The sequence below is a fragment of the Haliotis asinina genome, chromosome 12 (assembly GCF_037392515.1).
Source record: "Haliotis asinina isolate JCU_RB_2024 chromosome 12, JCU_Hal_asi_v2, whole genome shotgun sequence".
Lineage (NCBI taxonomy): Eukaryota > Metazoa > Mollusca > Gastropoda > Lepetellida > Haliotidae > Haliotis > Haliotis asinina.
Genome location: NC_090291.1, coordinates 14001872 through 14029726, shown reverse-complemented (window position 1 = coordinate 14029726; position 27855 = coordinate 14001872). Strand labels below are relative to the sequence as shown.

Below are 27855 nucleotides of genomic sequence, written 5' to 3'. Positions count from 1 at the left end.
CGAGGTCGTGGCGTGCTAACAAGAGCTGCTGTATGCGAAAATCGCTGACTTTGTATTCTGGCAATTTGGTTCCACACGCCGAGATTATGGGTTCGAATCCCGAATGGGACTGAAACCAAAGACACGAAAGACTATTCTGTTGAGTTATTGACATGGATCTCCGCAGTGGTGTATACGTACTATACGGCGATGTGCAGTTTTCGTATCACGTAAGTCGGGGATAATTCCTAAACTGGATTCATCGGTCAGTAGGACTGCAGCTGCTGCAATCTGCATATAAATACCGCTTTGTAATTTGAGTGCATATACATATATACAGATATGCATAAGTCATATGTATGATTCGAATATTAGTTGCTTCATTACTTTTACTCAGGATATCGAGGACTCACTTTGCACTTCAGAAAACTGCCAGAACATCGACAGGAGCAAGTGCGAACTACATCGTAAGTTTGATTGTCGGTTTCATCACTCCTATGAAACTTTGTTTAAACACTGTCGGGTGTGACTTCAACATCTGCCGATGCCTTGGTTTGAGATGATATCTCGAAATCAGTAGCTGAACATTGAAAATGTTTTGCCGAACTGAGGAAGGGCACATTTAACATATTGTGATGAACATCTGACCATATGTCGTCAGAGTAAGGGCATTAGTATTTTCAGGAACGTCTGTGAGGTGATTCTGTTTTTGTTTTCATTTTATACGACGAAAACACCCAATGGTTATTCTGATACCATGCCGCGCGCATGTTTGATCATGTTCATATGTTGTTATATGGCACTGTAATAATACTTTTGAATTTTATCCTACGTATTTTATTTACGTAGAAGGGCAGTAGTACATGACTGTGACTACATCAGGATATGCCTTATGCTATATTTGGGAATACATTTTCTTGCTGAAGTACAAATTGTAGTACTTGTTTGAGTTGAGTCTCATTCGGGATTCGAGCCCTAACCTCGGAGTAAGACACTTAGTCGCCAGCACACAAAAACAGCCCCCTAACCCGCTCAGCCACCGCGACTTCCACAAAAACTGAAAGCCAGACAACTGGTAGTATAGACTGCGGGCTTTATGTACCCCTCTGATAAGTGTTAATTGGCACACGACCGACAGCTATGCTTACACAATGCCATTTAGAAAGTGGTCAGATGTAACACATGTTATATTTGGGATTACATTTTCATGGTAAAGTACAAATTCTAGCTCTTAGTTTTAGTTGAGTCCCATCCGGGATTCGAACACTACATCAGGATAGTTTTTGTTTGGTTCTTTTTTCCAGTCCTCAGTAACAGCAAAAACTTGTTTAGCATAGTACAGACATTCCTAGCTTTTGTTAGGGACACGTGCATGTCTCTATTGATCATCTTACACCATGCCACGGATATCATATGTTCAGTTTTGGCCCATGTTGGGAGCCTGGGCGCCTGACCACTGTTTCTACCATGAATTCCTTTGTAGCTATGACCCGTGCAGGTCCGGGGGTAGAATAGACCTTCTTCAGCAACCCACGCGTGCCACAAAAGGTGACTACGCTTGTCGTAAGAGGCGTCATCAGTTCCCAATTGCGAGGATCGATGGTCATGTTGTTGATCACTGGATTGTCTGGTCCAGACTCGACTATTTACAAATTTACAGCGTGAAACTAAACTCACTCACTCAATCAATCACTTTGTAGCTATACTTAACAATTACGTTTTATATTGCCACTTAAATATACCGATCTTACCATTGTCCCCAAACCTATTTGCGCTAATAAAGAAGACTGAAGAACATGTGATTGAAAGTTTATTTAATATTTAGGCTTTTAGTGTTCACTTAATGCGTGACTAACTTCATCAACATCACAAACATTTGATGGGTCGATGCAGGTAGCAAAGATACTGCAAGTTTCCTAGGTCTTCAGTAATATACCTCCAGCTGTTGGCAGATTACAGCCTATATTGTATTTGTTCATGTATCATGATTGCTAGATTCAACACTTTGTTTCTCTTTTCAGAACACTTGTACTTCTGGGGATGAGTAAGGAGCAGGTTGAAAACGTTCCTCTTCAGGAGCCCAACGTGATATCACGTGAAGAAAATACCGAGAGAGCTCAGTGGTCAAACACGTTTCAAGGCGTCATTGCTCAGCTTGGATATTCTGTGGGTCTAGCAAACCTTTGGAGATTCCCCTACGTCTGTCAAAGAAACGGAGGAGGTGTGGTAATTTACATATCCGATCGGTCAGACTTTTTTAAAAGTGTCAAACTACCAGTGAAAGTTGTGCGAATCACACTGTGCTAGCACAATCTAGAAATCCCTACACTTTGTGTAAAAATTGCAAATTATATCCTTCCATGAGCCATTCTTTTTGTAAATCGTAAATAAAAATAAAATAAAATCTGATACTGATCACGATGCAGTAGTATTTTAAATTGCCTCTTGGATTTACGCTATATGCCGCACTGATACCCAATGTTTTCCTTGTGATTCCAGTGCTGATCGTGGACGATATTGGTATACGTTCCTATTTGCTTTCGAAAGCTCATACGTCAAAGTGTCCTTTTCCTGTTTCCCTCCCTCCCTCCATGCTTCCTCATCCCCAATGAGTGAGTGAGTTACGATTTAACGTCACATCGGCACTATTTCAGCCATATCGTGACGAGAACATTAATCAATGAAAACGACTATTGTGTCCATTATAAAACCTGTCAACGAAGGACAGTAAAACAACTAGGATATCACAATTAGCATTAAAACTAGTGTGGAAGGGTAAAACTGATATCGTTATATGGACAATACAATATAAAAACAGGCTATAGATCGCCAACAACAGAAGGTAGAACACCATAATAGGGACCATGGGGACTTACAGTACCTTTGCTACCTGCATGGTCCCTAGTTTGGATTTACACCATCCCCTCAGCCGCTGGCAATTGTAAGAAAATTTAGCCAAAATTAAAATAACACAAAGACTACACTTAAAAGTCCTGGAAAGTATAAATTGACTTTGAAAATTTTGGGACTTACGTACCCTCTCAGGAGGACAATTATTTTACAATACTTCAACCCCCGTTGAGGGTACAGCCACTAATGATCAATGTTCCTTATATATACTACCAACCATTAAAATACAACTATCTACAGAACATATCAATTATAATTCAACAAGGAAATCAATTTCCCTTAAAAATCCAATAATTAAATGAGTATTGACTGTGTTAAAAAGATCCGAAAGTGTTTTTACATTGAAATATTTATCCCTTATGATGGAGAATTCAACACAGTCAAGCAGGGTATGCTTGACTGTGGTTCTCTCATCACAAGGGATGCAAAATGGTGGATCTTCACCCTTCAACAGGTATGCATGGGTAAACCTTGTATGACCAATACGACATCGTCGCAAAATGACCTCTTCAAATCTGGACTGACAACCCAAGTGGGTATAACCAATGTAAGGTTTTATTTCATGTAATGTATTGATACCCACTTGGGTGTCCCACTTCTTCTGCATCAGATCACGGACATAAGATCTAATTGCACTTTTATAATCACTGTATGGAATAAGAAGTGGAGTCACAGATTTGTTGAGTGCTGCCTTCGCAGCAATGTCAGCCAGTGTATTCCCTGAAATACCTACGTGGCTAGGTAACCAACAAAAGACGATGTCGTATTGGCCAGTTGCAAGATCATTATACATTTCAATAATTTCAATTAAAAGTGGATGTTTGCACGACAAATTTTTAATAGCCTGAAGGCAAGAAAGAGAGTCGGAATAGATTATATATTATTTACGTTTAGGGTGTCTTTGAATATATTTAAGAACCGTTAGTATGGCGTTTGCTTCAGCTGTAAAAATAGAGCTGTTATCTGGTAGTCTAGAAGATATTGTTCTGGATCCAATGACAGTGGCACAAGCCACTGCACCACCGTCCATGGAACCATCTGTATATAAGGGTTTGTAATTGCTATATTTAGTTTTTAATTGATTATATTCTTGTTTATATTGTAGTTCATTAGTTTCTGATTTTTTAAATGAAGTCAATGTTAGGTCAACTTGTGGCCTAACCAATTGCCAAGGAGGAGAAGAAAGAAGACGGGAGGGAGCTATGTTTTCCAGCCCAATGCCGGCCGAAGAAAGAAAGGGTTTAATTCTGTGCCCTAGAGGTGGTACAAGAGAAGACTTCTTGTCGTACAAATCCTCATAAAGTGGATTGAACACACAGGTATATGCAGGGTTAGATTCATTAGAATATAATTTAGTCATGTATTGTAAGGATAATTTTATACGACGTTGTGTAAGAGATGGTTCATCGGCCTCAACGTAAAGACTGTCAATAGGTGAAGTTCGGAAAGATCCAAGGCAAAGTCTTAGACCTTGATGGTGGACAGAATCTAATAGTTGCAGGTTGCTTTTGCAGGCTCCACCATATACGATGGAGCCATAATCAAGTTTTGAACGGACCAGTGATCGATATAGTTGTAGGAGGGTAGCTTGATCCCCTCCCCACTTTGAGTTGGAAACAACTTTCAACAGATCGAGTGCTTTCAGGCATTTGGCTTTTAGGCATTTAATATGCGGCAAAAAAGTTAAATGGGAATCGAAAACTAGGCCCAAGAACTTGGCCTCCTTTACAACTTTAATGGGAGTGCCACTTAAATATAGTTCAGGGTCTTTATGCGGTTTATATTTCCTACAAAAGTGTAGACAGTTAGTTTTCGACTTTGAGAATTTGAAACCGTTTTCAAGACACCATTTATTTATTTTATTTAAACACAACTGTAATTGCCGTTCAATAGTATGCATATTTTTACCACAGCAGGAAATATTAAAATCATCCACAAAAAGCGATCCATCAATTGAATCATTTAAAACCTTGGATAAACTATTGATCTTAATGCTAAATAAGGTCACCGACAAAATACTGCCCTGGGGAACACCCTGATCCTGATTATAATGATCAGGCAGTGTTGAACCCACACGGACTTGAAATTGCCTGTCTTTTAAAAATTGTGATATGAAAAGAGGCAAACGGCCTCTCAAACCAAAATCATGCAGATCCTTCAAAATGCCATGCTTCCAGGTGGTATCATAAGCCTTTTCAAAATCAAAGAAAATTGATACAGCATGTTGTTTGTTGACTATAGCATTTTTAACGAAGGATTCTAAACGTACCAGATGATCAATGGTACTATGATTTTTTCTGAAACCACATTGAATATTTGTGATAAGGTTATTGGTTTCAAGATACCAAACAAGTCTATTATTCACCATACGTTCCATGGTTTTGCAAACACAGCTAGTTAACGATATTGGTCTATAATTCGACGGATCTGTATGATCCTTACCAGGTTTTGGTATTGGAACTACAATGGCATTTCTCCATGAAGGAGAAAATTTTCCAGACGTCCATATTTGGTCAAATAGATCCAAAAGTGTCATCAAACATGATTCAGGTAAGTGTTTTAGTAGCTGGTAATGTATATTATCATCACCTGTTGCAGTGTCATGAGCTTGCTCAAGAGCCGTATGGAGCTCGTGTAAAGAAAACACTTCATTGTAATCTTCGCCGTTATGTGAATCGAAATTAAGCTTTATCTTTTCCTGTTGTTTCTGATATCTCTGAAACTCAGGGACATAATTCGCCGACGATGAATTCTTGGCAAGAGTTTCGCCAATTTTATTTGCAATTTCAGATGTGCCAGTAATTAAATTATCCCCATCTTTAAGATGGTGAACAGCAGCTTTTGAACCTTTACCTTTAATTCTTTGAACCATGTTCCATACCTTTGATATTGGTGTACGTGAATTAAGTTTGGACACATAGTTCCTCCAAGATTGCCATTTATTTTGTTTGAAGGTGCGACGTGCCTTCGCATTGAGTATTTTAAATTTATTCAAGTTGTGGACAGTTGGGTGACAACGGAAATAATTTTCTGCCTTTTTTCTCGCTTTTCTAGCTTGTCTACAATCTGTATTAAACCATGGCTTTCGTACATGTGGAGTCGTAGAGGACTTAGGTATACACTCATCAGCTATTTCATTTAAAATGTCAGCAAAGGTTTGAAAGGGATCGGTTATATCACTGAAACAGCCAGGTCGCAGTTTCGATTTACAAATAGTTTGGAATAAAGGCCAGTCAGCCTTCGAAAAGTTCCATCTTGTATGTGATGGAGAAGCAGATGGAGTTAGTTCTGAGAGAATAGTCGGGAAGTGATCACTTCCACAAAGGTCATTATGAACAGACCAATCAAATTCATTCAGTAAAATAGAATCTGCAAGAGACAGATCCAGAGAAGAATAAGTGCCACTTGCAGGATGCAGATATGTACTTGAGTCATTATTAAATATGCACAGATCATTACTGGAAATAAAATCTTCAAGTATTTTGCCTTTAGTGCTAGTGTTAGTGCTGCCCCAAAGTGGGTTGTGACCATTGAGATCACCCATAATAACGCATGGCCTCGGGAGTTGATCATAGAGTGATTGAAGATCAGTCTGTTGAAGTGCAGATGAAGGTGGAATATAGAGAGAGCATAATGTAAATGCAACACCGAGAGTAAGTCGTACTGCCACAGCTTGGAGCGAAGTTGTTAGTATAACGGGACTGTGAATAACATCCCTCCGTATAAGTATAGAAGATCCTCCAGTGGCCCTGTCACCTAGAGGGGAAAAACAATGATAGGCTGTAAACTGGCGCAAAGAAAAATGTCCGTCTGTTTCAGATACGTTTCTTGTAGACAAAAAACCGATGGTGTTAGATCCTGGACTAATAGCTGTAATTCATTAAAATTAGTCCTAAGACCTCTACAATTCCACTGTACGATAGTAGCAGGTTGACTTATCTTTTAGGTGGAATGATGGGGGATCTGCCCCTCACTTTCTTCGAGGGCGACAAGCTATGTGTCCTGGGACAGGAGTTTTCGGACACTTCCATGTCCTCTAGTGAACCGTATTTGTTATATAGTCTGGTTCATAATTATTGAGAATTTTTCTTCTTACTTTGAGCTATCCTAACACCTCAACTGATTCACTGATACTTAAAATTAAGTAATGGTATACGGGAGGTAACTCATCTTGGCCTATTGAATATAGTACAATTAGAGTTACCTCCCCTGAATTTGTAGCAGACGTCATTTTCCTCAGCACTGTCAACAATTTCTGCTGAAGATAAAAGAAGGTTGATTTTTGAGTTGTGTAATCAAGGAATTGATGATGTAAATACATTGGCAGAGAGAACAGGAACTCCTCTTTCTACTTTGTATAGGATTAGGAAGAATTTTAAAGAGGGAAAGGATTTTGGGCACCAGAAAGGAGCAGAGAGACCCAGAAAATTGGACTTCTCAGATCGCGTCCGGCTGGGAATTTTAGCGTCTAAAAAGCAAAGGGCAAGCATCTCCAACATCAGGTATGAAATGATAGAAAGGGGATCAACAGTTGTATCAAAATCTACAGTTAGAAGAAATTTGATTGATCTTGGATGGGAGAAAAAGACTGGAATTCCTTCTCCTCTCATGAAACAAGAACATAAAGACAGTCGTGTTGAGTGGTGTTTGGCACATGAAAACTTTGACTGGGAAAATGTGATTTTTACTGATGAAAGCTCAATATGGGTATATCCCAATAATGTGAAAATATGGACAAAGTCTGCGTCAGCACCGTTGTATCGACGACCTAAATACAGCCCAAAGTTTCATGTATGGGGAGGGATATCCTTATTAGGAACGACCCCGCTGTGTGTGTTTGAGGGAAATCTGACAAGTCAACGCTACACTAACATATTAGATAATTTTCTCCTTCCAAGTGCACATGTGTTTTATGGAAATGACTGGATTTTGCAGCAAGATAATGATCCTAAACAAACCACAAAACATGCCAAGCAGTGGTTTCAGGAGAAAAATGTGACTGAAATACCATTTCCTGCATATAGTCCTGACTTAAATCCCATTGAGAACATTTAGGGGATGATGAAGGAATGTGTGAATCAAAAGGGGTTGACAAAAATTGAAGACATGAAGAGAGAAGTGGTCCGATACTGGGACAGCATAACTCACGAGACACTAACCTCTCTGATAGGAAGTATGCCTACCCGTCTTAGACTGTGCCGTGAAGCTCAAGGAGACTTGATAAAATATTAAATTGTTACCTACACAACATGAAAAGGTCAGTTCACTTTCACAATACATTCAATTTTATCTGATTTGTTCTCGTTTAATAATATGAAATGCTTTAGCTATTCTCAATAATTTTGAACCATACTGTATATCTTGATTGGATTTTCTGAACCCTTTTGAGGTCTGCCACTTTTTTTCAATGATTCTGTTCTTGGTTTATGAATACTTTGAACAGTGTTTTTAGAATTGACTTTAGTTCGAGTTTGTTGGTTGGACTGAGATAATGAGTGTTCCCCGGATGAAGAATCTTGATTAGAAGACTGTGATGGAATGTCTGGCTGGATAACCACGTTATTGAGTTCTCAGGCTGAGTAGACTGTTCAGGTGTGAGTAGCTGAGGTGTGTTGGTTTTAACCCATGTCAAGTCGGTCTGACAATGTATTGAAGAGGTGGGTACTGATAAGGTGTTTACCTGTGGGTTTGTGTCCGAAGATGTCCTGGAAACTGATGCATATGAACCACTTGGTGCTGTTGATTCAACGATCTTTTTGGCATCTACAAAGCTAATATTTTGGGTAAATTTGATTTTAGTAATTTCCATTTGTTTTTTCCAAATTGGGCAGTCTTTTGAAAAGGAAGAATGATTTCCTGTACAGTTTGTGCACTTCTTTATGTTACTAGTACAGTCTTCTGTAACATGGCTAGTTTCACTGCAGTGGCCACATGTTATTGGTTTTGTACAGTTGTTAACACCGTGTCCATATTTTTGACATCTAAAACATCTCAAAGGATTTGGGATATAGATGTCAACGGACATATTGCTGTAACCAACCTTGACTGACTTTGGATCATTCGGTGAAGAGAAAGCAAAGAGGTAGGTATTTGTATGAAGGGTTTCATTGTTTCTGCGGGTAGTAAAACGCTTGACAAATATTACTCCCTGATCTTTCATTTCAGAAGCAATGTCTAACTCAGACATAGCAGCCAACAGTCGATCCCTGTCTCTGATTATACCCTTGCTGGTATTTAGTGTTCTATGGGCAGAGACTATAACAGGAACTCCAACGAACATATCCGTAGATAAAAGGTTGATAGCCTGCTGTTTTCTGCTACATTCAATTAGAATGGATCCTGAACGCAAGTGTTTGATGTTTTGTACCTCTCCAGCTATTCCGTTGATACCTTTAGAAACCGCAAAAGGATTAGGTTTTAAGGGAGTCTTATCCGGAGTTTCCATTATCAAAAATCGTGGCTAATGATCAGTAGAAGCACCTTGTCGCTGTTCTCCAACATCATCGAGTGGATGTTTTGTTTTTTTGGGGGGGTGTTTGGTATTCCATGTTTAAGACATATTTGTTCATCACCCGAGCTCCCCACCCTCCACGGAGTATCACAAGGACAATGCTAAAAACAAGCGGATCTCCAGCTTGCAGCACCAAGGATACCCAGGTGATATACTCCAGCAGAAAAATTAAGAGATTAATGATTCTACCAGATTGGCCCATGAGCCACCGCCTTCTGGCATAGGACTCTAGGGAAAGTTCACGATAAACATATCAAAGTCAAGTCAAATATTGTTCCAAGAATAAGGGTGCCAAGACCATAAGTTCAACAATTCCAAATAAAAATTCTGTGCTTTTGTGTATAATCCATGCACAGGGCTTGGCATGACCAGCCGATTGGTTGAATCGGGCCCATTCAACCACCCGTCTAGGTGAAGTAAGGGCCGAAGTGGTGTGTTGGGCAAATGAAACGCAGTTAAAAGCCCATCTGCCCTCAACCACCAGGATCCCGTCCTCCACCGACACGGGACGCAACCCACGGCAAACAGGTTGCCCAATTTAGTCGCCTCTTACGACAAGCAATGGGGTGCTGTGGACACATTCTGTCCCGGGTCCACACGGGAGAAGAGCACTTAGCGTTACCCAGCACCCACCACGAGGAGGTGGCTCTTCATGAGTGCCCCTCATCCCCAAGGGTAGATGGGGTATTCCTGTGGTTAAAGCATTCACTCGTCACACCGAAGACGAGTTTGAATCCCCACATGGGCACAATGTGGGAAGTCCATTACCCCCCCCCCCCCCCCCCCTCTGACACCATCTATTCTCACAAGACAAACCGGAATCGCAATGATCGCGCCAAACGAGACAGATACTATAGTACCTCAAACCAAACTATATTGTCTTCAACTGACAATCCAGTCATCCCTCCTCTTTATTCCACAACTACAGGTGCGTTTCTGATACCTCACATAATCTTCATCGTTGTGTTGGCTATGCCACTCTTCTTCCTGGAGGTTGCTCTTGGTCAGTTCTCACATAAAGGTCCCATACGTGTTTGGGCAATGTGTCCGCCACTGAAGGGTAAATATAAACGGTTACATAAGTTTACACAAATGACAATACCCAATTGTTGTAAAATAATCGATCACGTGTCAGTATATATTGCACAATGTACAAGTCGTAAATGAAATGTCAAATGACTAATACCTTGACGAAATATTTCTCAGGGCAATAACTTTGGTGAACAATTTGGTCCACCTGATGTGGATCATTCATTTCTTTTTTTTCATATATGTGTAATCGAGGGAGGTAATACGCTGCATTACCTGTTTCGTTTTCAAGGTATCGGTTATGGTTTGCTGATAGCAAATTGTGTGACCGTCCCCTACTACAGCATGGTGTTTGCCTGGGCCCTCTACTACCTGCACAACTCCTTCTCGGCCGTCCTGCCCTGGACAAGTTGTGACAATTCATGGAACACACCACAATGTGTGGCTGCTGCAGGGTCAAGACGTGACATTAATAGTTCGACGATGAATGCTACGTTAAGTCTCAACACAAGAACGACAGATTCAAATCTCACTGGAAAGTTTACAAGTGAATTTGGTCACACCTCAACAGAGGAGTTTTGGCAGTAAGTTCTAAATTTGTCTAATGTTATCGACAGATGGTTTTCTGTTATTCTTTACTAATGCTTTTATATGTTTGATATAATTGCATCTGTGCAAGGTATCACATTTTACTTTTTTTATATGTCACATGTTTAAGGTACAAAGTCCTTGTCATTTCCTCGAGTTTGGGTGATGTGGGATCCTTGCAGCCGCATCTCGTCATTTGCTGGTTTCTTACCTGTGTGGGCATGTTCCTGTGCTTGATGAAAGGAGTCAAATCTCTTGGAAAGGTATTCTTTGTTCTTCAACTTTGGTTCAACATTGCTTAATGTATAACGACTGCATTTATCAGTGAAGATATTTTGTTTTCATCATGAGTTATCATGAACGTGTATGTTTGTTCTGACGAAGTGTAGGTGAATGGGAGCCATGTTATGTTTTACATTTTACGAAATAGTGACCCCTGTGTATCACAGGTGGTGTACGTGACTGCGACGATGCCGTACGTTTTGTTGACGATGCTGCTGGTGAGGGCATGCATGATGCCAGGTGCTGAAGATGGGATTTCATTTTACCTAACCCCAAATTTCATGCGTCTTCAAAACGCTCAGGTCAGCTCAATTTAAGAGTAAGTGAGTTCATATTTATCGTCACATAGGCAATATTGTAGCCATATTGTGACACGAACAAGTAATAATGACACTATAGAATGAATGAATGACTATAAGAAACTAAAATCCTGTTGACTTAGAACATTAAAATCCCTAGTAAGTATCACAGATATCCATTTGAGACTAGTAATTAAATCTAAAACATTTTAACTATAGAGGACAATAACATATATAAATGGGCAATAAGTAGCATAGTAAATGGGAGTACGGGATTGCAAAGCATGATCGCCTGCAAATTTGCAGGGAAAACCAAATACAGGTTCGTCTGAGTATATACAATGGGGTTAAATACCGGCAAAGCAAAATCGTCTGCAAATTTGCAGGTACTGCACCTACAGATTTACATGGGAAACCAGATGTGTAGTAACTATCAGCAGCATAGTTTGGTTCCTGGCATTTTGATTATGCCATATACCTACAATATCTCTAATTGGGGTGAACTTTTCCTGGTTTTCCATGTAAATTTGTAGGTGAAAAGTAGACGTAGAGTGTCTGAAAAGCAGTCCCTGCAAATTTGCGGATGATTTTGCTTTGCGATCCCGTACCCCATTTACCATACTACTCTACAGATTGCCAACAACTAAAGGTAGATCACCATACAGGGGACCATGGGAACTTACGTTACTTTTGCTACCTGCATGGACCCTAGCTGGATTTACACCATTCCTTCAGTCGTTAGCAATTTAGCCACACATTTAAAAGGACACATATACTACGATTAACATAGCGGAGAGTTTGAACTTACTTTGAAGCTAAATCTAAGAACTTTTCATTTATAAAAAGACATAACACACTTGAAACCATTTGAAATCTCATTCCTAGGTGTGGTTGGAAGCCCTTCTCCATGTATTCTACTCGGCGGGACCAGCTTGGGGATCTCTGATTGTCATTGCAAGCCACAACCCACCTCGAAATAATATTGTCAGGTAATGGATGAATAGGTGGATTGTCACTCTGCTGAAGCAATCCATTTATAAGATAAATAGTTACGTTTGTGAAATGTACTCATTGCAATTCAACTCCTGCAAATTAAAAACGACGGCGCTAGAAACTGAGGTGGTATTCTTCCACCATCATGCAAATCGGTGCAGCGAAAATTGTACGGCATTACTCCCAGTGTATTAATGTGCAGTTATTAGGCCATTATTTTCAGGAACGTTGAACACTATTTGACGAGGGTAATTAACCAGTCACATTATGGAAAACACTCACTGTTGGTTTACAATTGTCAATATTTAGTTCACTATGCTATATCGTTTGTACTATGTACACGTGTGGGCCATTGACATGAATTCAAACAAAAGAGCAATGTCAGTTCGTGCATGAAGTAGACCAGTGAAATCCGGTTTGGAATGTGCCTTCAGCTGCCTATGGTTGTTGTAAAAACTGTTGACTTGAATAGTATTTATGGCGATGGTTCTATTTCAGTCCCCATTACGGCATGCTTCAGTGTCAATTCTGAAATTAGATGCACATTGATTATTTACTAATCGGTGTCCAGACTAGCTCCCTAGCCTAAACCCATGAAATTAGCCTAACTTAGTTAAAAAAGTCACCATTAGAGCGATGTTTAAGACTATAAAGATGATGCCCATCAAAGAGCTACAATCTGAAGCTAAAAAAGGACGTTTCGTTGGCTACTCCCATCTGACTAAGTGATAGAACTTTTGAAAGAAGGAGGGATCATATTCACACCAGCAAATCTTATGGTGCAAGGCTTCTTCAGAAATTGGAGAATGTGAGTCAATGAAAACATAATACTGGATAGAGTCAAAAATATTCCATACAACAAACAAATGAAGTATCAACTTTCTGGTAAACTTTTCATCACGAAAACCTCAGGATACACGAGCAGTAGGTCTGAACTACATCCCGTAGGAAGTCTAGAAACAATCAGTCATTGCCCAGACAAACTGTAATGATTCATCAATGCAACATTATGAGACTAGCTCCTTTAACCCTAAAACATGACGCATCGTTAGGGGAACGCATTGACTCATTGATAAAAACAATAGAGGTAAGAAAACTATACAACTGGGTTAAACCTGATGTCAAATGATTCTTAAACAAAGTCAGCAGTGTTAACATCAATGAAGTCAATGTATCTCCACTACATAGTGGCTCTGACGTCGAACCACCTACTAATCACCCTAGTAAAAAGCAAAACAGTTTGGCTATCAACGTCCTCACAGACATTCATCCATTTATTCCTAGACAAGAAATTTTATGAAATCGTTTTAAATTTGATCCACCCTACAAGCAGTACTTGTGCTATTTCTGTCTGCAATGCACCTCATCCTTGGAGCATGTTTATTCAGGGGTAGACAAAACTGACCGACGATCAATGGAAAATAGGCATTTCTTTATTAAACAGACTCGAGAGCCCAGACAACACAGATATCGAGTCAGACAATCGGTGTTTGCTTGACATTTGATTGCTTGGTGTTTGGTAGAGCTAGGGGCCTTCTTGATGTTTGCTAGTATTTGCTTGGAGTTGGGCTAGTTTGCACGTGTTTGCACCTAGTTTGCCTAGTTTCTACCTCGTCTGTGCCCAGCTTGTACCTAGATTATGCCTAGTTTACCTAGGGTCTGCCAAACTTCCAACTAGTTTGCCTACGTTCTACCTAGTTTTCCACATTGACAATGGTGTAGATGTATATAGTACAAACAACATGCCTCCAAAATACACCTATCACAAGACCAAGTGGAAGAGATTCGCATGATGCATGTAAAAAATTTTCGGCACAAGAAATTAAACAATCCAAATTGGTTCCAGTCATCTATGCAAAATGTGGAATGAGTGAGTGAGTTAAATGTATCGTCACTCAAAATGTGGAATACAGATGAAGAAGATATACAAAATGCTGTAAATCCATCAAAGAACGGTTGACGTTTCCTGCGAGGTAGCTCTTAACTCCAGCACCACTGCTTGCTGCAGAACTGCCAACGTTACCGGCCATCCAGGACTGCTTGGGGAGACTCTGGGCTTGCATGGAACAAACTGCTGTCAGCTACTGTTGAGCAAACCGTGACAGTGTTGATTGAAATCTTGTCTAGGCTGGACGATGACTACGAGGAACTTGGAGGGAAAATAGAAAGTATCAGGGAGGAACAGAGTTGTATCTGGATCTACAGGAGGTACAACAGATGCTTGAATCAACCCAAAAGTGGACCTAACTTTTCCTATCTGCCGTGTTTCTCTGGAAGGTCGTCTACAAGACCTGGAGTCAGTGAGTGAGTGAGGTTAGTTTTACGCCGCACTCAGCAATATTCCACCTATATGGCGGCGGTCTGTAAATAATCGAGTCTGGACCAGACAATCCAGTGATCAACATCATGAGCATCGATCTGCGCAACTGGGAACCTATGACATGTGTCAACCAAGTCAGCGAGCCTGACCACTGGATCCCCTTAGTCGCCTCTTGCGACAAGCATAGTCGTCTTTTGTGGCAAGCATGAGTTGCTGAAGGCCTATTCTACCCCGGGACCTTCACGGGTCTACAAGACCTGGGACCACAGCACATCGACAGACAGGCTGACGAGAAGACACCCAAACCAGTTTTACAACCAAATTCCCAGATCCCTTCCTCATGGACTAGAATTTCGGATGGGTGTTTAAACAGTCATTTAGAGATTTGACTTTGCATCTGGTGCCCAACATGTCGACATGTGGAACTGACTATTGCAATTGGGTATTGCTTGGCAAGCCCACAACATGTGGAAACGGCTGAATATTGTCACATGCCTGCCTACTGTGTGCGAAGGTCATGTCAGTTACTCATGATCTGTTATTCTGGCATGAGAAAGCTCAACTGCTAACGTTGTTGGAAGACATCAAGGTGGTCAAACTGCAATTCATACCCACAAAGCATCTCGTGGGTAAATATTGGAAAGGCTGGCAGAAAACTGTTCAGTCTAACATCAACGTCAATGACCTTAAACCACTGGTCGCTAGCAAGATCGACGAGTTGGATGATCGTAAATGTATCAAAAATCAGCTCAGTATCAAAATGTCACTCCCCCAAACCTCAGTCAGATGGCAGCACTGAAAACATCAAAACATATTTCACAGGCAAACACCAATTCAAAACCCGATCCAACTCTTATCCCTTCAAACATCTATACCATGTTACAAATGATACATCATTGGAAACAAATACCCACCTGGGCTCTGGATGAGTGGTGACCGACATCAACACTGTGTATCTCAAGTTAGTGAAGTACAAACTACTTGCACGTTTACCAGAAGAAAAAAGCTATGATCAATCCCAAAACCAAAGACGATGATGTTACTAATTATCGCACAGTGGTCACAGTCATAGCTGCCTCTCAGATAACGAAAGGTAATGCATGCAGACGTTCCCCAAGATGTAGACATCTGGGTTTGACTTCACAGGTGTAGAATGCGTCACACCCATCTCCTACTGGACGGGATCTGAAAAGCAAAAACCTTTAGCCATCAATGAGTTTGGTCACGAAGGCAATAAGACCATCATGCACCAAATCAATCAGCTCGATTTGTGCAGAATCAGTTTATTTCTCAATAAAGAAGACAACAATTATCACTATGCGGAGATCAAAAGTTTGAAGTCAACTGTCATATGACCAGTTGAACCACAGCAGAATGAATCTTTTTTGCGAATGGTTCCTGCTTGGCTTCACGTGAGCCAACCTACTTGAATCAAACATGGAGTGGGACAGATCGCCTTTCGATTCGACATGTCCAAGGATAACGACAACATCTTAAAATTCGTCAACTACCAACATCAAATGCCTGTACGTTACATCATCTACTTCGACTTTGAATCCTTCATCAAACAGGTCGAACAGGTCACATCTGACATGACATGAGGTTTCCCTCAATATGGGCATCCATAGTATGACGTTGGACTAGGGATCGAGAAATACGTGCTGAAACACATCAAACACGCCCACTTTAAACACACTCTGTTTAAGAATCAAACTTCCAAACATCGAGAGAATGCATTGAAAAGTGACAAACACTAGATCTACGGGATCACGTCCTCCATGGATAATGTTACGGTTAAACATTTGCAATGACAAACGATATAAGGAATCCCCTAATAACCAGCAAAGTATAACACTGGCAAGTCTACACTATTCAATGAGTGAGTGTGTTTAGTTTTACGCCGCACTCAGCAATATTCCAGCTATATGGTGGCAGTCTGTAAATAATCAAATCATGGGCACCAATCCGCGCAATTGGGAACCGATGACAACCAAGTCAGCGGGCCTGACCACCCGATCCCGTTAGTCGCCTCTTATGACAAGCATAGTCTATTATGGCAAGCATGGGTTGCTGAAGACCTATTCTACCCCGTACCTTCACGGGTCCTAAAATATTCAGTAATATATATTGACCTAAGAGCAAGATACAAAGAATGACAATAGAGGTTTCTGGTACAATGAGGCAGAATTAAACAACATTATATCAACTCACTAAAGTCATAATTTTCAGTCAGAAATAGTTCTACTAAATGTTACACAGCAAACGGCCTGTCCTAGATGTAGGTCGATGTTAATAATCAGATGAAGAGGAAGACAGATGTAGTTTGGCCGATGATGACACAACTCCTGTATAACTCTCTGTATAAGTCAGTATGTATGGGTGTCAACACAACATCCAGCCTTCTATATACACAGTCACTGATTCCTGAGCATTCCAGCGAAGTATGGAACCTCCGTGATCAGCAAGTCAAAACACACCAAAGGGAGGTGTCTCTAAAGCGCTACCTTAAAGGCGTGGTGCTAAAACACAATTACCGGTGATATGAAATGAGACCCATAACAGCTATCACTCAAAATTCTAAACATTGTGTGACACAATCATAACTATAACATATTCAGTATCAATACAAATTACAGAAAACAATCTCTCTTAACAATGTATGGTGTCCATACTTACGCATATGTGCAAACGTGCGTAGTGTAGAAAACAATAGTTGAAACTGTATAGTTTGCCTGTGGTATTCTGTTCTGTATTCCCGGTGGGACTACAGTCAGTGGCCAAAAGTGAATTCGCAAAAAAAATATTTTGCACAGAAAAGGGGTCACAACCTTTGACGATTTTTTTATGGTTTCGTGGGCAAACATCGCTATCAACTTTCGCAAGGTTTGGAAGAAATTTAAGACAGGTAGTAGCTTCTCCTTGTGCTTCAATATTGAATAGACTCAACTTATGCGAGTGTGAACTCATTTTTGACACTGACTGTATTTGTTTCCGGTCAGCAGATACAATACATTGAAAAAAACAACATTCTTCACTGACTTAAAGAGACCATACTCTATCTGCACTCGACATTTGGATGTATAGGAAGCCCAGGCTGCTGAGCTTGACTGGACATCGAACGATGTCTCTCAACTAGAAAATAATATTATCAATTTGCATCTAATTTCACACCCTTTAGGACCGTAATTAACCCTGTAGCATACCAGAAAAGAGCCCGCAATAGAAACACAGTCAATCAAGTAGTAGTATTCATGATGATAAGTACTACTAGTTTGCGCAATTTGTTTTTCTTGCTTTCAGAGATTCTATATTGGTTATTTTATTAGGCGAGTTTACAAGTGTTTATGCCGGTTTTATTGTGTTCGCAACGGTCGGTTTCCTTGCTCACAATGTTGATGTTCCTGTTGCTGACGTCATCACTTCAGGTGCGTAACACGCATGAAATGTAATGAAACATTAAAATGGGAAACGAAAACGACTCTAAAGATAAAGTGCTTTGATGAACGTTGAAATGTATGGCAACTGCAGACAGTGAGTCCCAGTTTCAAGGCTGCATATGACGATGTTTCAATTGGGGGCACACGTGGCATGGTGATTTCCTCTTTCCCAGGCGAATGACAAAATTAAACATAACGTTTGCCATTTCACAGTGATCGATAGAGCATGTCTTCTCATTTACCTGCACGTGCATTTAGCTTTGCATATTTACACGATGACGTGAAGAGGAAAAGCATGAAACTGAGGCGTGTTAGCGCTAAATCTGTTTACAATCAGAGATGACATTTTGTAGAGAGATTGTATGTTTGTATTGTTTTTGAGTCCAATATTCTCAAAATCACCCGTGCATTTACTTTTTCTGATTCTTTCCATCATGCTGACTATTGTTGATGTGATAACACTTGCCTCATGACACTATTTTGCAGGTCCAGGCATTGCATTTGTTGTGTACCCCGAGGCAGTTTCACTTCTTCCTGTTCCTCAGTTGTGGTCGGTGCTATTCTTCTTAGTAGTTCTGATGATGGGCTTCGACACCATGGTATATTATTAGACTAACCTGTTACTGAATCACGCAGACCAGCTTAGGTTACTGATGTAGATGTTTGTAGATTATTTCACAACGGTATAGAATATATTTTGAATATCTTCACGGGAGTGGTTCAGAAGGCCGTATGTATATTTTGAATGTAATTACTTGTGATATTGTAACTGCTGACGGTCCATTGTGACATAATGCATATTTCCTAACTCATGCCTGTTTGATCTTAAGTAACTGAAAAAGTCTCTCTCTGATTCATGTGTTTCTTTGCGATTTTTTAGTAAGTTATTTTCAGCAACACATCGGCTATACTTCATCCATATCTGACAAGAACAATTTATTAATTCCAGGTGAATACATTTTGAATATTAAAGCCTGTCGTCGATGTCAAATAAAGCCACCGTATCCCAAAATTGTAATGTAAAATCAGCATGTTATTATAAGGAAATATCATAAAAGAGCACAAATCCATATCAGAAAGCGCCAGAAGGAAGATCACCACACCAGGGTCCATGGGGACGTATCGCGAGGGAATTGGGAATTGACATAAAAAGAATATCTGTGGCATGTCTTCAGTGAAAGAGGAACATTTTTTCTCACTGTCTTCCCTCGTCAACTAAATCAAGAGTGAACAACAGCGGTTTCGGGCCTGTCAAAGTCAGTCAAATAGACCAGAATATAGTCGGGAATGCTAGTTCACATTTAATAACCACAATCCACATTACGTCCATAATTAGTACGAATACTTATGTTTTGCAGGGCCCTTAGTTGACAGAGACATCGACACCAAAGGCAATTTAAAAAATGTTATTATTACTTGTATGTTAATGTCCTCTTCGAGCAACCTTTATATACGAACAGTTTGGAGCTGTCGAGGCAGCAACTGGGTGTGTGGAGGACATTCTGCCAAAACGATTTCACAAGATGCATCTTCCAACTGTCATGGCTGCCGTGTTTATGGGTGCAGTTTTCCTATCTGGTCTCATCTTCACCACTAATGTGAGCATCGCATTTAATCATTTCTCGAAAGTTAGTGAGTTTAGTTTTACGCTGCGCGGCGATAAATTATATGCAGGTAGGAAAGTTTTTGTCAGTCTGTAAGTCTCCATGGTTCCGAGTATGCTCATCTTACTTCAATTCTTGGCGATCTGTTTATAGCCTTTTTTCATATTGTGTTGTTCCCTTTAGTTAAAATGTTTTATATTTAATTACTAGTTTTACATATATATCTGTGATATTCGAGTTGTTTCACTGTCCTTCGTTGACAGGACTGTATAATTAACTTAAATATTGTTAATTATATATTGTTTTAGTCACGATATTCCCGAATTAGTGCCAGAAGTTGTAAATTTGTAAATTTAAACTCACTCATTCGCCATATCGTGGCCAAAGCAAGTGTTAAATTTCCCAATATGTTTACGTAAATCTTAAAAACCTGTCAGTGACGACAGTAAAAATAACTAGAATATCACAGACATAATCGTAGAACTAGTGTGAAAATCAAAATATATCATCACAACAGGTAATAGATCGCAAGCATTTGAAGCTAGATCATCAGACTAACCACCAATGAAACTGTTAAGTACTGTAGTGTATCTGGATCGCCAACTCTTTTACATTTCAGGCCGGGGTGTACATGTTCCAGTTAGTAGACTGGTATGTGGGTGCAGTGGCGTGCTTAATGGTGGCCGTTTTGGAATGTCTGGTTGTTGGATGGCTGTATGGTTTGTGGAACATATTCCTTTTGTATCTTTATTTTCACACGCAGAAGCCATCATGTGCCACTTGTCAAGCCTGTTCACAACGTTTCTTTTCTGTAAAGAATATCCTTCGTTTCATAGTACACGTATCTATTTATTGGCTTATGAAAAAGGATGGAGTCGAGCAAACACTTCACGGGCTTTTATGAAGGCATATCCTATAAAAAGACAATATAATGTGCAAACGTTCACATGAACCTAGTTTCGGGGCATGTTCAAACACACAAACTTGAGCGTTAAGAAGGTCGCGCTATCTCATAAAGGAGAAGCATGAGCCCCATTGTTAGAGGATTTGAAGATGTTGCAAACATTATTTCAACCGATGTTTTGTTTGTCCCATATCGGACAATACTGGAGGTCAATGCCTCTCTGGGACCTTTCGATTGTCTAAATTCCCAGTTATCTCTATATCCAACGAGCTTCCTAAGATATGTCAATTGTCATCAAATTACCTTCCACCTCCCAAAATAGTCACGTTGTTACATTTTTATTACACAGACATTATATGCAGATTTTATGTTGCTATTTACACTGTTGTTTTCGTTTATCTAATGTTACTTAACACAGAATAGGTTTTGTTTATTCATCTACGATAACTGCTTAGAATCCGAAATTTTGGGAACACAAATTTAGTTTTGTGTGCAGTTGTAAGATATGCGCCCAACATGTGTCTTTTTTCACGTACAAGGTGTGAAACGTTTCTCAGTTGACGTTGAGGCTATGCTAGGAAAACGGCTTCCAGTTGTCTTCAAGCTGATGTGCTTCATCGTTGTTCCTGTCCTGTTGCTGGTGTGTAATACCTTTCCCCAGTGGAAGAATAGTACAGGGATTCAGATTGATCACAAAGAGTATCAACTTCTTTGTTGCTTCTCCGATTCAGACCGACACAACCAAATAATTACAAATATTGTAAGGACTTTAGGCAAAGACATTTCTATATTTCTCACTATAACAACCCCGAAGAAAAAACCCTCAGCATCATGAATTATCATATAAACTTCATAACACGAAAACGCCAATAGCTACTCCCACAAGATCCATGTATGGACCCCTCAGCGACACTTTGAGACCTGATTTTTCATTATAACAATTCTGCATGCAGATATCATGGATTAGTGTTTCTGTGCTGAATTATATATAATGCGTTTTGTTTTACACAGGCATCTATGATACTAACCATCGCATCCTACAAACCACCAACATATGCTGGCTATGAGTACCCACCAATCGCCGTCACCATTGGTTGGTGCATTGCTGTACTGCCAGTAGTTCCTATTCCGGTTACTATGGTGATATATATCGTGATGCAGAGAGGCTCCTTTGCTGAGGTTTGTGATAAACAGTGCTCTGTAAGACTGAAATAACAAACACATGTTCCTCTCTTCCATTGTAGAATCTCTCCTATCTAATCGTAAATAATAATATAGGGTGGACTTGATTTATAGATCAGACAGAACCTTCGAATATTTTCGAGCTATAATGATATATAATGATGTGAATAAGTGTAGAATGCGTTAATCTTTTCAGCGTGTGAAGAAAGCCATGACACCAAGTCCAGAGTGGCAAAGATGCAGGCAGCGGTATGGTTTTACAGAGGAAGCAGATGTTTCTTACAGCTGGAAGGAAAACCTGCTGCATGTTTTTGATCAATAGCTGGGTATGAGTGAGTGAGTGAATAGCTCTAAGTAACATCGGCAGTATTGCAGCCAACCGTGGATGTAAAACCAAACATTCTCTTTAGGAACTAATAAATAATACAATTTATGACGAAGATCACTAAAACGTCAGTCGTTTGTCAGAGTAAACATCTAATAAACTAATATTAACATTTTAATATAATCATCTTATTATACAATCTAATTTCCTCCAAATATGTCAAAGGAAATGTTTTGAAACAGCGCTGAAATAGTATACGAATGTTTCATGTTGTTACATTAGGCCTAGCGATATTTTCCCTACCGACTGGTTGGACAATTTGCCGAACTCTGAGATTTGAAGTATCAGCAACGACGGGGAGAAATATTGACTGTATTTCCGCTTCATAAACAACATAAAACGTTGATAATACATATTAACAATAGAACAAGTCATACAAGTTGACAAGCAGAAGAAACAGTTTTATAGACACTGGATGATATACAAGCCCCATCCACGCAAAGGATTCGAACATTCCTTTTGATTTCAGTATTCACAAAGGAAAACAACACCAAAACAAAGATCAGCTGACATTACCAGCTATTTGCCGAACTGTGTTCATTTCCGTACTATCACGTTAACGTTCTGAATGGTGCAGTTCTGAAACATTAACGACGTGTGGTTCATTACTGAAATTGGCTTGATTGTTAGGTACTTAGAAGTCTCAGAACACCTCGTTTAGATCCAGGCCCTCTGTGAAAGCACGCTGGTTGCCTTCCTGGAGGGTACCCTGAATTATCGGCAACAACGACGTCTCCCCCGCCCTTGAACTTGTTACGGCTTTGTCGGCATTTGTGTCAGAAGTCGACGCCTTAGTTGAATTCGAAGGATGGCATCATCCATGACTCGTCTGCATTTTTGGCCGATTACATACTCGCTGAAAAGCAAGGATACTACCGCTTTGATGACCAGTCATGGTCATGACCTGTGCACTTGCAAACATGTCCCGTGTGAGGATGGTCGCCCGTCTCCCTGATGCAGTGGTTAGTGTAAGTTTGGGAAAGCCCACAACGCTTACTCACATTTTACATGAAAGACGCCAGACTCTTTTTCCCGATGGGTTTGAGGAAGTACCACACATCAACGGTTTCACAGAAACCCTCACTTGGATATTGCCACTGTCAGTCGCAGTCAGGATGAAGCTTACTGATGTAGGTAGGGAGCATAAGATGCCAGTGCCTTTCCATCAAACGGTAATAGTGATCACTTCTGCTTGGTGTGCAATCGACTTAACTCTGCATAAATTTCCCTAATCCCATTAAGCGTTGAATTAAACCCGCTTCATGATGTAGTTTTGAAAACAGACTTGCCATGCCAGAGACCCGTTCAAAAAGATAGCAACCCAGTAATACCTGAACAGTCATCATGACCTGTTCAAAATCAGTCTGACACCTAGTAATAAAATGTCTGTAAACGGCAAAATCTATAATAAATGTGACTGAACACTTAGACCTGATTTTGTGGCTTCATTAAGCTTTTGAAAAACAACATTTTCAAATGACATATAGAACCTCATCCTCGATATCTCCAGGGTATACGTCCCGAAAAGTCTCCACTATACCCTGGATGCATCTACGGCCGATATATTTATTACCTCCCTTGGCTGGCTTTTTATCCAATCACGTGTCTACGCTGGGAATTTGAGCGAACCAATCACAACTTACTTTCGCTTTTTAAATTTTCTAACCGATTAAACTTGGCAAACAAACCATGCGTAGGTTCTCTGAAAGTATTGTTTTTCTCTGAACAATTCCAAGTTGCTAATCCTTACGCCGATCTGTCCGATTCTGGACCGCATGAAATCGGTCATCCAATGTCATCTATCACAATAACTGATGGAGATTTTCGAGATATTCTTCTCAGTCTAGATACATCGAAAGTCATAGGGCCTAATGAAAACGTCATACTGAAACGAACTTCAACATCTCTAACTCCGCTGCTAGCCTAGGTATTCCGTTTGTTACACGCATGATCTAGATCAGGCCAGGCAATTGTCGGTGTACAGTCAGACCATGCTAATATGCCTGTGTATGTTTAATAGCTATAGAGGGTTATGGCAAAATGGTATAACTCTACGCTTTGCCTCTCGTACCCAGTGGCTGTTAAAAAAGTGTGACTACAAAATCAGTCAATTGTGATTTTTGTATTGTCGTAGACTGCATAAGTGAGTTTCTCTAAGCCACAGAAGCATCGACATTTACACGAGAAGACAATTAGTTAAAAATGAATACACTATTATTACAACACAACGTTTGTGTACTTTAAAAAGTAGGTGACAATAAGCTGTTTGAATTTGAAATTGACGAGCGATCATCTGGTTTAGACAAGTTGAGACATGTTGAAGATGTATGTGTATTTCAAACTTACCGCCCACACCCTTTCACTTACAGCTAACTCACTTTGCTTTAATTTATTTGTCATCAGTCCAAGATAAACTAAGCTATAATACACATGCATGAATACATCTTCACACACTAAATTACAAACTTATTAAACATTGAGCATAATTTACGTAAACTCGTAAACCGATATACAGAGAGACAGTGAATTGCTGAGGCGTAAAACCCTCGCCCCGACTGGCTCCACCGAGCGGAGCTTTGAGTAACGGTTGGCCGAGTTAATGACAAAGGGGTGATTCATTGACCCATTTAAGGTGACTAGGCTTACACTCGCTACCCCTCTGGCTGAAATGAACCTTCCCTTCGAGGGCTTTTGTGAAAGGTAATGCTCTTTTCAAATCACTCCAGCTGAAGACGTGCACCGAGCAGGATGTAAGAAGTGAACTTGTTGCACTGACATTGCATCAGGAAACGTGCCTTGTTTGTCATTTCATCAGCTGACGCCGTTCGAGCAGGACACGTTTTTGTTCAAGCTCTCGGGATTCTTATTGTCGCTCTCAGCTTCTCTCCTACTGTTAGCGAGAGACAGGTGTAGTGTTACGGCTTGGTATGAATGAATTATCTCCTTTGCTTTAAAACTAATGTATTAAGTTATACATTCCCACTTAGCTACTATATATTGCTAGTGGGTGAGAATTATTTTTTTCGAATTGGGTAAGTCATGGTAAATGAGAAAGTGTCCCCATTCCAATGATGCGAGAACCTGGTCTATTGATGTCCGCAATGCATCTTGAATAGAGTTCCTGAAACCAGCTCTCAGTGACTAGGGGAATTCTCATTATGACGTGACTGTTAGATTATGTTAGATTAAAATGTATTTCCTATTTGGCCTAAGGTGATGTCTTACAGGTTTTTGTTTTCTAAATAACATTTTTATGAAAAGTAAATGAATGAAGTGATAGTTTAAGGGAAATCACTGTATCTTACTTCAAGGTAATTTGATTATGATTTAATAAGGTCTGTCGGCACCGGCTAGGGAGGCTGACTGTTGGTTCTAAACCCGACTGTATGAGAATAATGGAAGTGTTGATTTCTCATACGGAGGTCGTTCCCATAGCCTACTTCGAGATGGGTTGGTCATGGTAAATGAGAGAGTGTCCCCGTTCAAACGGTGCGAGAACCCGGTCTCTGATGTTTGCAATGCATCTTTGAATAGAGTCACAGAAAACCTGCTCCTAGTTTCTAAGGGAATTCTCATTATGACATGACTCACTCATTAGTGTTAGATTATAATGCATTTCCTAATTTGAATTGATGTGCGATGGTCTGGTTTGAACAGGTGAGACATGTCGGAACTAAGTATGACGATAACATTGGTAAGGGGAGGGGGTAAAATACTGCTTCTTGTTTATTCTTTAAGCTATGCCGCTCAATGTTAAATCTTTAAAATTACATTTGACGTGTGCAAATATAAACTACATAACATGAGCTCGTCCCTTACCACGAGTGTTGGCGTAAGATTAAACTTCCATTCCGTAACCAACAGCTAAACAGTTCGGATGTTTTTGAAGAGCTCTCTCACAGAAACAACTGATACCTTTCACCTAACGGTAAGAGCCAGTCTATTTCCTACGATTAGTTTAAACTGCATGTAAGAATACACATATTTATTGTATTGTTTGAATATTTACATCCCTTAGTACTATAATTTCTATATTTCAAATGTACTTACATAATATTGGTTTGAGTAAGGTTTGTTGTTTTTTTTTATAAAGATTTACATTTATTTCAGACGGAGGAGAAGCGAGATTTCCTCAACAATGTGAAATCCTTACAAGAGCTGGAAATATGGGCTTCAAATCACCACTGTGCAAAGATCCCGAATTGAACTGAAAACGCATTGAACTGTTGGACACAGGAAGTGTGAAAACGTCAGTGCAATGTACTCAACAGCAACCTACACATTCCATGCTGCACCATTGTCATCTGTGTAATAGAACATTCACACAGAATAAATCACTTTTGCGTCATGTTCAGCAGTCCACTTTGAAGAGAAAACAGACTTCATCAGAGCCTGCAGCTAAACGTCCATGTCTGCAGTCAGAAGGAATTCCACCTCCAGCACGTTTTGACACCTGTAATTGGTGTGGTCACTTCAAATGCCTACTGCCGAGGAAACTATTTTGTGAATATTGTTCCCATAATGGAAGGGAATGTAAAAGCTGTCGGAGGCCTTTGGGTGAACGTTTTTTCTGTAACAATGTTCACGAATGCGACTCGTGTGTAAGGCGGCGGGAAAGGTATCAAGCCAGGCACGTTAAGCAGTACGGAGGAGGTCAAATGTCAGCATTACGGGGAACGCTGAGGACGACCTCACTTACTCCAAACCACACAAACGATAAAGACATTCTGAAATATCTCGCAGATGAAGAGACAAATATTATCGATATTCTTCATGCGTTTTTGTTGGAGAAATAAGGTATGAAATGGTTCCTCTCACTCAAGCTTGGATACATCAGATATGACGAAAAGGTTTGGCTGAGCCCGTTCTGAAAACAACACATTCTGGGGTAACAAACTTAGCAGAAATCGGTGGACAGTTAGCCGAGGGTTTCCAAAAGTTGTATTCGTCTGCTTAAGAATTTCAGGCTGATCCTAGACCATATTATACACCTGGAAGTAAACACAGCTGAGAGAGTATGTTCCCCTGTCGGCATCCAGCTACATTCCTTTACCAAATTACTTGAAAAATAAAAAGGCTATTCTGAATATTCAAAACAATGACCAAAAATGTTTCATGTGGTCTATCCTTGCAACTTTGCACCCGTTATCATTCAAGGACAATGCCAACAGATTGTCAAGATATGTTGTTTATGAATCAGAATTGAACATGTGTGGTCCCACTTTCTCAAATTTCAACATTTGAAAAAACAAAACAATATTTCCGCCAGTGTGTACGGCTATGATGAGAAGGATGGAGTGTTCTTATTACATGTGAGTAACTTCATGAGTAACAAAACTGTAGAGCTATTACTGTTGAGTCAGGAGGAAAAGATACATTTTTGTGTAATCAGAAACTTCAGTAGACTGATCGGAGACAGAACAAAGCATTGA

At 40.0% G+C, this 27855-nt stretch overlaps 1 protein-coding gene and 1 pseudogene across 1 annotated transcript; both read left to right on the top strand.

The window, feature by feature from the left end:
- The first annotated feature begins 382 nt into the window (after window positions 1–382).
- Window positions 383–23915, top strand: LOC137258478 (sodium- and chloride-dependent glycine transporter 1-like). The gene is made up of 15 exons (XM_067796163.1): window positions 383–446; window positions 2001–2200; window positions 10329–10460; window positions 10722–11013; window positions 11148–11280; window positions 11467–11601; window positions 12484–12587; window positions 18212–18336; window positions 18835–18947; window positions 19809–19946; window positions 20572–20671; window positions 21396–21496; window positions 21868–22035; window positions 22235–22364; window positions 22646–23915. The coding sequence occupies exons 2-14, from the start codon at window positions 2020–2022 to the stop codon at window positions 22358–22360; spliced, it is 1848 nt and encodes a 615-aa protein (XP_067652264.1). The 5' UTR covers window positions 383–446; window positions 2001–2019; the 3' UTR covers window positions 22361–22364; window positions 22646–23915.
- Window positions 23916–26062: 2147 nt separating this feature from the next.
- LOC137257378 (uncharacterized) lies at window positions 26063–27855 on the top strand (annotated as a pseudogene).

Bases quoted from the DNA above. Each gene is read 5' to 3' on its own strand.
- LOC137258478 (XM_067796163.1), top strand. From the start codon at position 2,020: ATGAGTAAGGAGCAGGTTGAAAACGTTCCTCTTCAGGAGCCCAACGTG. The intron at 19,947-20,571 runs GTGAGCATCGCA...TTTACATTTCAG, and splicing joins GTCTCATCTTCACCACTAAT to GCCGGGGTGTACATGTTCCA. The intron at 20,672-21,395 runs GTTTGTGGAACA...TTCACGTACAAG, and splicing joins GGTTGTTGGATGGCTGTATG to GTGTGAAACGTTTCTCAGTT.